At 33.4% G+C, this 13,369-nt stretch overlaps 1 protein-coding gene across 3 annotated transcripts in view; it reads right to left on the bottom strand.

The window, feature by feature from the left end:
• Nucleotides 1–13,369, bottom strand: part of LOC129225158 (protein hu-li tai shao-like) — a 114,226-nt gene that overhangs the window by 63,626 nt on the left and 37,231 nt on the right. For all 3 annotated transcript variants that reach the window (XM_054859721.1, XM_054859719.1, XM_054859720.1), the window contains exons 2-4: nt 12,615–12,797; nt 7,073–7,367; nt 2,789–3,019 (exon numbers count right to left, since the gene is read on the bottom strand). In XM_054859721.1, coding sequence (XP_054715696.1) covers nt 2,789–3,019; nt 7,073–7,367; nt 12,615–12,781 — 693 coding nt within the window. In that variant the 5' untranslated portion in view covers nt 12,782–12,797. The remainder of the gene's footprint in view (nt 1–2,788; nt 3,020–7,072; nt 7,368–12,614; nt 12,798–13,369) is intronic.

The raw sequence follows: 13,369 nt of genomic DNA, 5'->3' as shown, positions 1-13,369 counted from the left end.
AATTAGATGCGTAAAAAAAAACTGAACAAATAAAATAGCAACAACTTTTAAACAAAGCAGCTAATACACTTTTTTCCATTAAAAAAATCTTTAACAGCTTTCAAAACGAAAAAATACTAATTAAAATTAATAAGCTCATTAAAATAAATACATCATATCAAAAAAAAAAAAAAATCGTTTCTTTTTCCCGGTTGCCAAAAACAGTTTTTCAAATGAATTAATGCACTGAGCAAAATAAATAAAAACAATAAAATGTCAACTTAAAGAAGTAATTTTCATTGTCAAAAAAAAAAAATCGTCTGCGCATATCTTTATGTAGAAACATATATGACTTCGAGTTTATTCGCCGAAACTTGAATACCTAAATTAAAACTTTAGCGTAAAAATAAAAACAAGTCAAATCAACAATAATTATTTCACAGTCAAAACCATAACGTCGGAGTCGGAGTCAATCTCATTTTGGGATAAAGAAGTCGGAGTCGAATATCTAAGAATCGGAGTCAGTCATTTGTCCTTCGTGTATAAATTTTTGCCAAAGCTACGAAGTCAGATTCAAAGTCGGGAAATCGGAGTCCAAGTAATTTTCGGGCACAGGAGTCGGAGTCGGAGTCAGGTGCGCCAAAATTGTCGGAGTCGGGAGTAGGTCGTCAAGAGCTATTTCCAACAAAGTTTATTTGAAGTAAATCCGCCTTCAAGTAGGGAATCTACATTGACTTTCAGTTTCCCCGTAGGCGCTAATGTTAAAGGATTTGAACTGTTCAAAATTGAAGGGAAAATTGTTCAAATCAAAAAGATATTTTATATACAAGTTTTTCATCAAAAGCTTTTTCCTACAAAGTTTGTTTGAAGCAAATTCGCCTTACAGTTCGGAATTGCCTTGAATTTCCCCGTAGGCGCTAATGTTAAGTTTTTTTGAACTGTTCAAAATTGAACAAAAAATAGTTCAAATCAAAAAGTGAAATATGGGAATGAGGTGTCCTCGCCGAGATCTTTCGAACAAAAAAAAGTTTGTTTGAATCGGACTATTCATTCGAAAGTTATTAAGGGGGGGGGGGGACAGACAGACAGACAGACCGACAGACATTTTTCCCCATCTCAATACCCTACTTTCCAATTTTTAATTTTTCGATATTTATTTAATTATTTTGTTTATTTTTGACTTTTTTTTTTTTTTTGTTTTTCGCGATATTTTTAAGATGCATTAAGCCTTCTTTCATGCTTTTTTCTTCTTTTTCCGACTTTTACTGGGAAAGTAGGCTAAAAAGTGTGAAAACTTCATTGCATCTTCTTAAATTACGTATATTGTGCCCTATATAATACATTATACTGAAAAAACATTGTAATTTTCAAAATAATTATTTTAATTTTTTAACTTAGAACTATTTGAACATGAATGAATAGTTTATACTGTATGGAACATGTATGGATTGACTCTTATGTGAAATTACGAGTATTCAAAACACTAGATAAACGACTCAATGATGCAAAAGCAAGTATATTTAATATTTATTTCGATTTTAAAAAGATGTACATTTTAGCAAATACTTCATAAACATGCTTTTGAGAAAATGAAACACGAAAGAAATGGTTAATTTTGCTAAACTTAAAATAAAAAGAACTAACTAATGAAAATTTGCCTAAATCCAAATTACTCTAGTAACAAAAATACGCTGATACCAATGATTAAAATTTAATAGCATCTAAAATACACTTTAATATATTACATAAAAAAACTTGAGTAAATTTAGAGCATTCCCTCATCTCCAAAAAAACATCTGAAATAGAGGAAAAAATGAAATTTTCAATTTTTTTAAGTACAATTTCGTCATCAAGAAATTCATAAACAGTTACTACATTAGAGCAGATAGTTACTTATAGATAGTTTTTCAATCTGAATCATTTTTACTGTTATTTTTTCATTAAAAGAGCTAGAAGAGATTTGAAATCTGAAGTAAATTGGCAAAATTTCAATATTTGTTAATATCTAAGATTCAAAAAGAGATCCGAATAAATTTTACTTTGCTTTTTCCCAATAGAGATTTGTTTATAGAATGCGGAAATATTTATTTTTTAAGTGTACGTTTATAACTTATGGAATTATTGAGTCACAAACTGGCAGCAATGAACTCCGAAAATTTAGGCTTAGCGTAAGCATCAACTTTTAATGTCAATAACGAAGCAACAAACAGTTTTTAAACTCCCATACTTTGCATTTCCTCATAGATATGCATGGTTTACCTAAATAAAAATTTTCATTGAAATCTGTGACATGTCAGTCACAGCTGATTTGCTCATTTCGCATGGAATGACCCCTATGCAAAAGTAATTGTACTGGGACTGTTATTCATTTTTCAAAAATTCCCTAAACAAGGGGATTTTTTCCCCCTAAGTTTTATAAAAGCCTGTAGATTTCTATTAGAAATTGAGATAAACTCAAAATCCAGGAAACTTCTGAAAAAAGCAGTGTTGGCAGGTATGCATTTGATTAGCCAAATGCATAACTATGATAAATACACAAGAAGCCAAATTATGAATATTATACTAACCACGGATTGTATGGAAAGGCAAACATCCGGTTTACACGCGGAAATGGGAGCATCTATTAGTTTTCAGGGATGTCAGATTTTGCAGATGTATGTTAGCCTCTGAATTAAGCAGAGTCTCATTCAAATGAGCGGAATACGCACATCAAATTTTTATTTTTCCCCTCATTCAGATGGAGTCGCCTTAACTGGATGTTTGCCAATTCCATACAATCCGTGGTCAAACAGTACACAAAACTACTCACAGCTATACATGGAGGATGATGAACTTGAATGATGCATTTCAAGTCAGGTCTGGCAGCATGGATGGCTGCATGAAGAGAAAACCCAGATCGATTGAATGTGTAATTTGTTGTACCAGGATCAATGACATTCCCCTGCATGTCCACTTTCAGCAAAGCAGATGCAGTGATTTCATGATACTGTAAGCCATACGGATGTAAAAGGAAATGCTCCTGGTCTTGACTTACACGAACCTACAGAAAAAAAGAGTGAAAGTAAAATAAACAAGAAATAAATTTTAATATCATACAAAAACACAACTTAATGAATGATTTTTTTTTTCCTAAAAAATTATATAATATTACTGTATAAAATTTTATAAATTTAAAAGTTTCAGTAAAAAGTCGTTCTTAAAACTATTAACCAGGAAAAAGAGTTTGTTGCTGGATGTTGATTGGACACAAGTGCATAACATTCAAAATTTTAAAAGATTATTGGCTGTAAACTAATTTAGTAGATAAATACAGCAATATTTTCACCATACAGCAATGCAAATGAAAAGAATCTGAAAAATACAGAACATTTCCAGTTCTAAAGTATCACTTTTAGTACTTAACCCATTCCATGATCAGATCAAAACCCTTAGTGTGCATGTCACAGACAACCAATGGAGTTGCTTTTTGCTACATTGTAAAAGCACTTTTCTCCCCATTTTGCTATCGGGATTTTAATGTTTTTGCTGTTGTGCTGGCTTTTGAAAATCGCTTCGTTTTATTAGTTTTTAGGCACTGGATTAAATAGTGCAATAATATACAAGCTTGCTAATATGTACTGAAATATTCATTAAATTTACACAGTGCATAACGGGGAAAATAATAAGCAATAGATGATAGGATATAAAGCAATAATTTTTATAAGACTAATTATTTTATTAATTTACTTTTATTTTTACTTCTTAGTATCATTTTTTTCTCTTTTTGTAAACCTAAAAAACTGTAAGATGATCTATCTTTCTCAAGGCCTCAACAAAACATTCTTCAAACCATTGACTGATAGACTCAACCTGTGAGCAAGGGAATTGAATGGACAAAAATGCTTTAAGTGTGTGAATGATTTTCTAAGAGGATAAAAAGTATTCTTCGATGCATTTTGATACATTGTGACACTTTGAAACGACCAATGTACACAGAAACAATTCTTTGCTGGTCAGTTCTTTTATCGTAACTCCTATGACTTATAAACTCCTTCTGAGTGCCAAGATATCAGTTGCTCAAGTGTGGGAAGTATTTTAAAGATAAATGAGTACAAAAGATCAAAACTTGAGGCTAATCCCCTATTTCCTTAAAGGATATTTCTGTGCATGTAACCAAGGTCGGCTCTAGTAGTTTTGCCGCCCTAGGCGATATTGACAAGTGCCGCCCCTTCTTTTGAATAATAATGATAATAATAATATAAAATAATATATTTATAAAATAAAAATAATAGTAAAGTGCTTAAAATGTTTGTGAGTTTCTAGTTAAATTCCAAACTGGGTTTTGTATATCCAAGTACTGATACACACTTTAAATTATCTCTTTCAGCATTAAAGTAGTGCATCTTATGACAACTGAAACAGATTACAGTCGGACCTCCATATATCAAAGTAGCAAATTGCCCGAAAAAAATGCGATATATAGAAATTTCGATATATAGAAACGATCTTATTTTATCCTAAAAATCTCCTAAAACATTAAAATTCAAGCTTATTTTCGTGTATGAAACCCAATTTCTAATTTATACGAGCATCAGATTAAAAGTTAAGAATTGAAAAATTAACAGAAATTACACTTTTGCTTCGTCACACATCTTCATTTTTCGTCAATTCAACTTGATCCGCAATATTAGGGTATTTTCGTTTTGACAATGTGATCGAGAGAAAAAGAAAAAAAACCACAATCTATACTTAACCTGAATGATTTTTACTGAAGTTAAAAGACTAAAAATGATAATCAACAGACAAAAGGGATAACTTGAAACTGATTTTACAGTGTTACTGGTAATAAGATTTGAAATGAACTTGACGGAATTTTAGAACTCCAGAACGGAACAACGACATATCTACACACCTCTCAGCCCCAGATTCCATATGAGTTTCATAGCAACCTTTAGTGAACATAATATTCTCCCCTAACCTTCATTTTTCATGAGACAAACAGTTTAAAGTGGAAAAAAAATCTACGAATGTCTCGAGAAAAATTTCGATGTATAGAGATTTTTTCGATATACAGAAACAATTTTTCTATGTAATGAACATGGAAACGTGCTGGAATTTCGATATATAGAAAATTTCGATATGTGGAAGTTCGATATATGGAGGTCCGACTGTATTTTCAAAAGATTTTTAAATCACATAGTTGCTACCTCTAAAATTAAATTGAATTTCTAGTTAAATTCCGAACTATGTCTTGCATTAAGCATTAAATAAATACCTTTGTGCCTAGGAATAACAGGAAATATCCAATGTTGTTTAGCACAAATAAGCAGATTACAGATTCTGTAATTTGCTTATTTATGCTAAACAATGTAGGAAATTTCCTGTTATGTCCAGCATATTCTAGCACTAGTACACATTTTAAAATATTTTTTTAGCATTGAAGCTGTGAACCTTATAGCGTTGAAACAGATATTCAGGCTTTTTCTAAAAAAATGCTTCAACTTCAAAGTTTGCCGCCCCTAAAACCTGCCACCCTAGGCGGCCGCCTACCCCAAGAGCTAGGACTGCACATAACTAAAAGCCCCCCAGCTAAGAGAGGAATAACACAGACGCCCTGGGAGATCCATTCCCTAAGGAGCGCTTTTCGCAAACAACCGAGCAAGTTAGTTCCATTCAAAGAGTGGTCAGAAAGCCATGGTGTCTTGTGGTCAACCCTTCCACATCATTTTCTTACAACAAAACAGTTGAAATGGGAAAGGAATTTCAAAGCAAGCTTTACTACTGCTATATTTTAGAACAAGTGATGTAAACTTCAGAAGAAAAAGAAGGAAATCTTGCTTGAAATAGAGTCAGATTTTTTTTCTTTCTTTTAAACATACTTTGATAAATGTTAGTTTCATGGGATTATTTACTAATTAAGGCAATTTGAATATTGAAAAGAAACCAAATATTTTACTTCTATTTTAAAAATCTCATAAAAGAAGGTAATTAAAACATTGGAGTTATTTTAAGACAGTAAATAAAATTTGAAAAAGAAAGGGAGACAAGGAATGTTTTGTTTCATATGAGTAAAGCGTACATTAAACAAAAGAATTCGACATTTTATTTGTGCTTTCTTACATATTACGCTTTCCGTGGTCAACTTTTACGTATAGTCAATGTGGTCGTCAAAATTTTTGTTTCTGAAATTAAAAAATATTCAAAACCGTTTCACTAGAAATTCATCAACGGGTGCCGCAAATCTAAAAAGTTATAATTTAAGTTTGTAAATAACATCATTTAAAAATAAATGAAAAATAAATAATAATAAATAAAAAGCGTAGTAAACATATGATAATTTTAAAAAATATACTCATACAAAATTAAAATATGCAAGAGAATTTTAAGAAACAATATTGTGCAAAATAAATTATAAAATTTGAGGATTATGATAAATTTAGTGAAGGATGCTTTATGAGAAGGTGGGTCTTTGATAAGAGAAAAATATTTCTGTTTCTTTTTGCCTCATTCAAGCACAAAAATATTTGTAACTGTAAGGAAACATTTTCACACTTATTCATCATGAGTTCAAATGCCAGAATGCTGAGAAACAAAGCTTCCACGGAAAGATTAAATCCTAATCATTTAAAGCATTATAATACATGTACTGTATACTATGGTTAATATCTTAGTAAAATAAAATAAATTACAACTGTTTCTTAAAACACTATAAGTTATGTCCCTTTTGACTAAGGAAAAGAGCTTGAGTACCGCTCCCCTAAAAGTACCAGAACCCAACAGAGAAGTGCAATAACGTGATTCTGTCCCTGGAAGGATCGCCGATATACATTCGGCAGCAGCAAAAACTGCTAGAAACACAGTGACGATACATGATCGTCGAAACCAGTTAGGAACCATTTTCTTGTGACCTGCCTGCATTGGCCGCGTCAGTTTTAACAGACTGCTAAGGCCGATCCTGTATCCTCCGGGGCAGGGAATGGGTTAAACCTCAGCTTTAGAGTAAATTCGCAATAAGTGAAATTCTAATATTATCCGAGTTACAAATTTCAGTCGGGATAATTTATTGCTTTGTGATTTTTGTGAAGATTTTAAAAATAAATAAAAACAAACTTACAGTAATGTTGTTGAACATACTTTCAGCCCATCCATATAAATCTATCAGCCTGTACACTGCAGCCAATTTAGCTCTTTGAACCTTTTCTCCTTTGGCGTATCGTAGTCCATCAACACCCCGAATGTCATTGATCGGAATGACACAAAAGCCTGACCGTACCATAGAACTACTTGAGCGTGATGTGTGAGGCATCAGCAATTCTGTCACTTGTTGGAGAGCAGATAGGTTTGCTTGCACATGGCCTTCACTCATCTGTGATTCGATTATTCGCTCCAGTTCTTCACGAAATACTTGGCTGAAAATGAAAAATTAACCTTAAAGAATGGTATTGTTAAGTGATGGAATATCTAAATGAAATTATTCCTATTACCCCGTAGCAGACAAAAAAGTGGCAGAATAATAAAATTACCATATTTTCATGCGTATTATACACGGTGGCGTATAATCCGCAAGTCCTAAAAATGGCCTAAATACTGAAAAAAATGTGTATAATTTGCGGTGTTTGTACGTGTTCACTTAGAGGGTGCTGCACATCCCTTGCGATCCCTCACGACTGAACTTTGACTCTCCTGAGTCAGTTGGTTTTGTCCTCTGTGACGAGGAAGAGAGGAGAACGTTGTTCTTGGCCGCTGAGGGGGAATGTGTAAGGTATTCAAATGTATCAATAATATAATCATGTATCTGAGTTCAAATTAAATAACATGAAAGATTAATGCTCTCCCACCATTTACTGCTTCGTGAAGTTTTCATGTGGATAATACGACAAAAAAAAATGAAGTTTTGTTTTAACATCCAATTTTAGCAACTAAATTAAAAATGTGAAGGAGTAATAACTTTTAAGGTACAATCAAACTTAATCTAAAAGATAATGATTTCTACTTGAAATCATGACTATAGTACCCTTAATTATGCAAAGACAAAAAGTCAAGACAAAGGAGCAAATGGTCTAATCTTGTGCAAATGAAGGCTTGCAACTGTATGGTTGTTTATTTCAGACAGTCTTAATTGCCTAAGAGGAGTAGTTAAGTTTGTAAAATAAACAACCTAGAGGCAGCGAAAGAACATTTAATCTCATAGGCGGATTTATGGGGGGGCAGAGGGGGGCAATGCCCCCCCCCCCAGTTTTGGGAGGACTTTATATAGTAACAACACATCTTCCAAATATTTAAAAAAATATTATTATTTTTTCTTTTTTGAATAGTTCAGAAGGGCATGGGTGGATTTAGAGGGGGGCATAGGGGCAATGCCCCCCAGTTTTGGGAGGACTTTATATAGTAACAACACATCTTCCAAAATCTCAAAACAAAAAATCATGACTTTTTCTTTTTTGAATAGTTCAATGAAAATGAAGAGAAAAGCGAATGTCCTTTTTTGATGAGAGAAAAGAAAAAGGGGGGGGGGGGGACGAACATTAAATAAAAATAGTACAGCTGTCACTGGAGTGTTGAAAATGTGTCAAAATTCACTATTTTGAACTGAAAAACCTTTTGGAAAAGTATATGAATGAAAATATAGGCTAAACGAGCTATACATTAAGCTGCAACACTTATAATAATTGACGATTATTTTAACAAATTAGAACCTAAAGCAAGGGGGGGCAACCCCCCCCCCCCCCCCCATTAGCGCTAACAGAACGATCTACTCGTTATGATTTGTTTCCACATTTCAAGTACATTTATGCATAATATTTATGTTCTTAGTAGATTAATTGGCCTTTTGAGAAATTCTAAAAAACAAAAAACATAGTTTTTTTTCCTTCTCTCTCTCTCTCTTAAAAAGAGAGAGAGAGAAGGAAAAAAGGTAGTATTTATTTTAAGGTAGTTATTTAAAGGTAGTATTTATTATTGCGGTAGTATTTATTTTCTCTCTCTCTTAAAAAGAGAGAGAAAATAAATACTACAGCAAACTGAATAAATTTCAGTTATCTGAGTGTTCTGATTAAATGAATCTTTTTACTTAGAGGGAGAGTACAATTTTACTTATGGTGAGTGCTAAAGTTCGTGCGGAGTTGCAATAGATGGCGTTAGAACGGGCGTAACGTGTTGTCATTAATACCACTATCTACGTAAGTCAGATCGTTGAAAAGGTGACGTGTGCAGCTTTCCTTCCAATCAAAAATATTTGTGCAGATACAAACTGCTTCGAGAAAGATTACTTTTAAAATGAGTGTTGATAAAGTGCATTTACGGCATGTTATGCTTTTCGAACTTCGGAAGGGAATAAACGTTGCAACAGCCGTAAAAAACATTCAAGACGTTTATCAAAATCAAGCACCAGCTAAACAAACTGGAAAAATGGTTTGCAAAATTTCGTTGCGGAGATTTTTAGCTGGAAGACGAAACACGCTCAGGTCGACCTTCCGACATTGATGGCGACGTTTTGTGTTCTTTAGTTCAGAATACTCCGCGAATTTCAACAGAGGAAGTTGCTACAGCACTTAACGTTGACCAATCAACCGCTTTTCGGCGTTAAAAAAAAATCGGATTTGATTTAAAGCTCGATATATGGGTGCCCCATTTGTTGACTGACAGCAACAAAATCCAGCGAATTTCTGCTGCCATAAATTTACTCGAGCAGCTCAAAAACGAGCCGTTTTTGGATCGATTAGTGACGGGCAATGAAAAATGGGTCCTGTACGATAACGTTCAGCGCAAACGCACATGGAAACAGGCAGGTGAACATGGTGACGCAATGGCAAAGGCCAGTTTGCACCCGATGAAGGTGATGCTCTGTGTTTATTGGGATTGCAAGGGTATAATTTATTTTGAGTTTCTCCCCGCCGGCCAAACGATTGATTCGGACAAGTACTGTCATCAATTAACTAATCTGAACCGAAAAGTCAAACAGAAACGTCCGAGTTTGTCAAATCGCAAAGGCGTAGTCTTTCATCCAAATAACGCTAGACCACACGTTTCAAGACAGACGCTACGCAAACTGAACAGCCTGAAATGGGATGTCCTAACTCATCTTCCGTATTCTCCTGATATCGCAACATCGGATTATCACTTATTCAGGTCAATGCAAAATCATTTAAATGGAAAAAAACTTGACTCTTTAAATGCCTTACAAAACGTCGTGTCTTCGTTCTTCGAATCTAAACCATGCAGTTTTTATGATCGGAGCATCCGTGTGCTACCAGAACGTTGGAAGAAGATTATAGACAACGATGGAGAATATATCATTGATTGAATAAAGAGTTTTGCTTTCCTAATCACTGTATGACTTTCTTTCACAAACTCCGCACGAACTTTTGCACTCACTACTTTATAAATACTGTTTAAAAAGTAAGGTAAGTCATAATCATCTAAGTCTAATTGAGTCAGACCTTGTCATTTTTGAAATCTAAATAATTGAGCCATCAAAAGTTTTGGAAAAATTTGCTGAAATTTTTTAAAAGTCTATAAAAACCCAACAAAGATTGGTAAAATCGTAAAAATCCTTTAACCGTAAAAACTGACGAATTTTCGTAAAAATTACAAACAAATCAAGCAAAAATTTGCAGGTAAGAGTGAATTACAAACAGGGCCGAATTTGCCTATAAGGTAAACAAGCTATTGCTTAGGGCCCCTGCTTTAAAGTGGGTTCCTAACTCCCCCCCCCCCCCCCCCCAAAAAAAAAAAAAAATTCATGATTCGTTCCTTAAAAAAATGGAAATTGCTTGGAAAAAACTAATTTCATTTTTAAGTGCTTGAAAACCTTGAATATTTGGAAAAGTGTGGCTACAAACCTTAAATTTTAAAATTTCGAACAAATGGTAGAGAGGGAGGAATGCCAAAATATGTCAAATTCAGCTCCTTGCCACATCATGTATCAAAAATGTAAAAATCGTGGTTCTCACGTTCGTAACATATTATTTGAAATTAATTTTTGTGACTCACATGTTTCATATCTTGCTATTTATTCAATCCTAAATGCAAAATTTTGGAAATTCTTTTGGTGTTGCTTGCTTTTATCTTACTTCTGCATATTGTCAATCTGTTTAGCCCAAAAATAAAATTACACTCTACTTCTATTCCTCTTTGTTCTCTGTCCCACTTGTAACTGAATAGAAGTTGTTGTAATGAGAAATCTATGGTTTTTTTTCCTTTTAAATTTAAAATAGCTATTTCTCACAAAGTTAGAACAGGACTGTAAAACTTTACACTCAAGTATTAAAATATCAGAGACTGGAAAGTACAAATGAAGTGCGTTAAATAATTTTATTTATTCTAGAGTCCTTGAAAATAATTAGATAAGTCTTTGAAAATCCTAAGCAAAGTGGGCTCCAATTACTTCTACTGCATATTGTTAATCTGTTTTGCCAGGAAAAAAATATACACTACCTCTATTTCTTTTCGTTTTCTTCACTACTTATAATTAAAAAAAGTTGCTGTAATGAGAAATCTATAGTTTATTTTTTCTTTCAAACTTAAAATGGCTCTTTCTTACAAAATTTGAACAATATGTATAACTGTATAATCTGGTTATCAATTTCTATGTCTATACAATTAACCTTCAAAATGCAGAATTTTATAACCATTTTACAAAATTTCCTCCGGGGGAGAAACCCCCGGCCCCCTAAAATTGGAGCCCTGCGTCACTCTCTTGATACCAACTCCCTCTCTTTAGGTCAATTCAAAAAGGACAGCATGAAAACACGCATCAATGAAAACGACACACAAAAAAGTAAAGCATGGACTTATGCATCACAGGAAACAGACAAAAACATGAGAGTGGGGGGCAATAAAAATGCTGCTAAAAAAAAAATCCTGCCCCCCCAGGAACTCAGTCCTAAATCCGCCTATGTTTAATCTATGTAAAATAAACAAGCTATAGGCAGCGAAAGAACATTTAAGCTATGTAAAATAAACAACCTACAGGCAGCAAAACGGTCTATATTGGTGAATCTTACTGTAAATATAAAGGTTCAATGTGTTAGTGTTGAGAAAAAAAGCACTGATAATCTGCATCAGCGTATAAGGAAAATATGGCAGGCATAAGTTTCAGGTTAATCCAGCAGTTACAAAGTAACTGTTTTGCAAAATAACCATTGTGGTGTTTTGGGCTACAAATGTACTGTTCAGGTCACTAGAGAGGCTTATAAACTGCCTCAACAGCTTTAATCTTATCCTCTTAAACAGCTTACTATTATTCCTCTAAAAAGGCTTGTTCCACGATGCAGTGTAAGATAAAAAAGAAATTCAGAAATGTACACCAAGACACAGGAAAACCTGCAAAAATATTTTGACTACACCTTCTCCTCAGGAAATGTCAAGGCACATTGCTGTGTCGAACTTAAGTTGCCACTTTTTATCAATTTTTTGTACTAACCCTTATAGTGCAAAGGTGTTGTTTCTTCTCAGGACTATCCCCTCTGTTCTACAAGTGACTATATGAATTTTAATTATCTTTTAATGTTTGTCTCATCTTCAAGCATATCACTTTTCTGTTGCTGGCTTTTTTAGTCTAGCAAAACTCTACTGGACCGTTTCTGCAGCGTTATGGTCTTTCGACTATCCCTTAATGCAGGGGGAATAACTATCATAAAACGAAGAAGGCTCACCTGTTCATAATAATTTCTACTCGCTTTCGCCGCTCCATTTCTTGAACATCTTGCTTTATGTCAGGTGGCCTCCACATTTGTCGCTGACACTCTGGATCATCAGGATCAAATATTTCAGGGCTTTTTAGGTCATCCTGGTTCTCATTTGCATTCTCTTTATGAGACATTTTGGAAGCCAAGTGACTGTAAAAATTAAACTACATTGAAATTTAGCAGTCTTTACTACATTATCCACATAGACAGGTACATAAACAAAACTTTTACAGAGATCAATTTAATTTAAAAATAAAAAATACAGCAAGAAGTTCACAAAATATTTTAACAATAAGTTGATGAACAATTTATTTTTCACTTCCTTTAGGTTTACTTTTCGTAATCACACACGTGCACGGAGGGATGCACTCGATTTTTAAACATAAAATTTAAAATTAATTAATACTAATTTGACACTTTTTTAATATTTGTTTATTTTTTGAATCTTTTCAATACTCTTTACTTTTAATACCAAAAATACTAGTGCAAAATTCCTTCCCCCCCCCCCTACTTTTAGGGAGAAAATTGGGGGGAAAATCGAAAACACGCGTATAAATCGAGCCCCCCCCCCCCTTTCTGAAAAAAATCGGAAACGTTTTGCTGCTATTTTTGAATACAAATGGAAACAAAGTAAGAAAAGTTAAAAGCAATTAACATTATGGTAAAAAAATCCGATTCTTATTCTTTTGGACAAAAATGGTTCATTTCTGCGATCATCATTT

This window comes from Uloborus diversus, chromosome 6 (genome assembly GCF_026930045.1).
Source record: "Uloborus diversus isolate 005 chromosome 6, Udiv.v.3.1, whole genome shotgun sequence".
Lineage (NCBI taxonomy): Eukaryota > Metazoa > Arthropoda > Arachnida > Araneae > Uloboridae > Uloborus > Uloborus diversus.
Note: the sequence above shows the minus strand (reverse complement) of the source record. Positions and strands in the feature narration are given on the sequence as shown.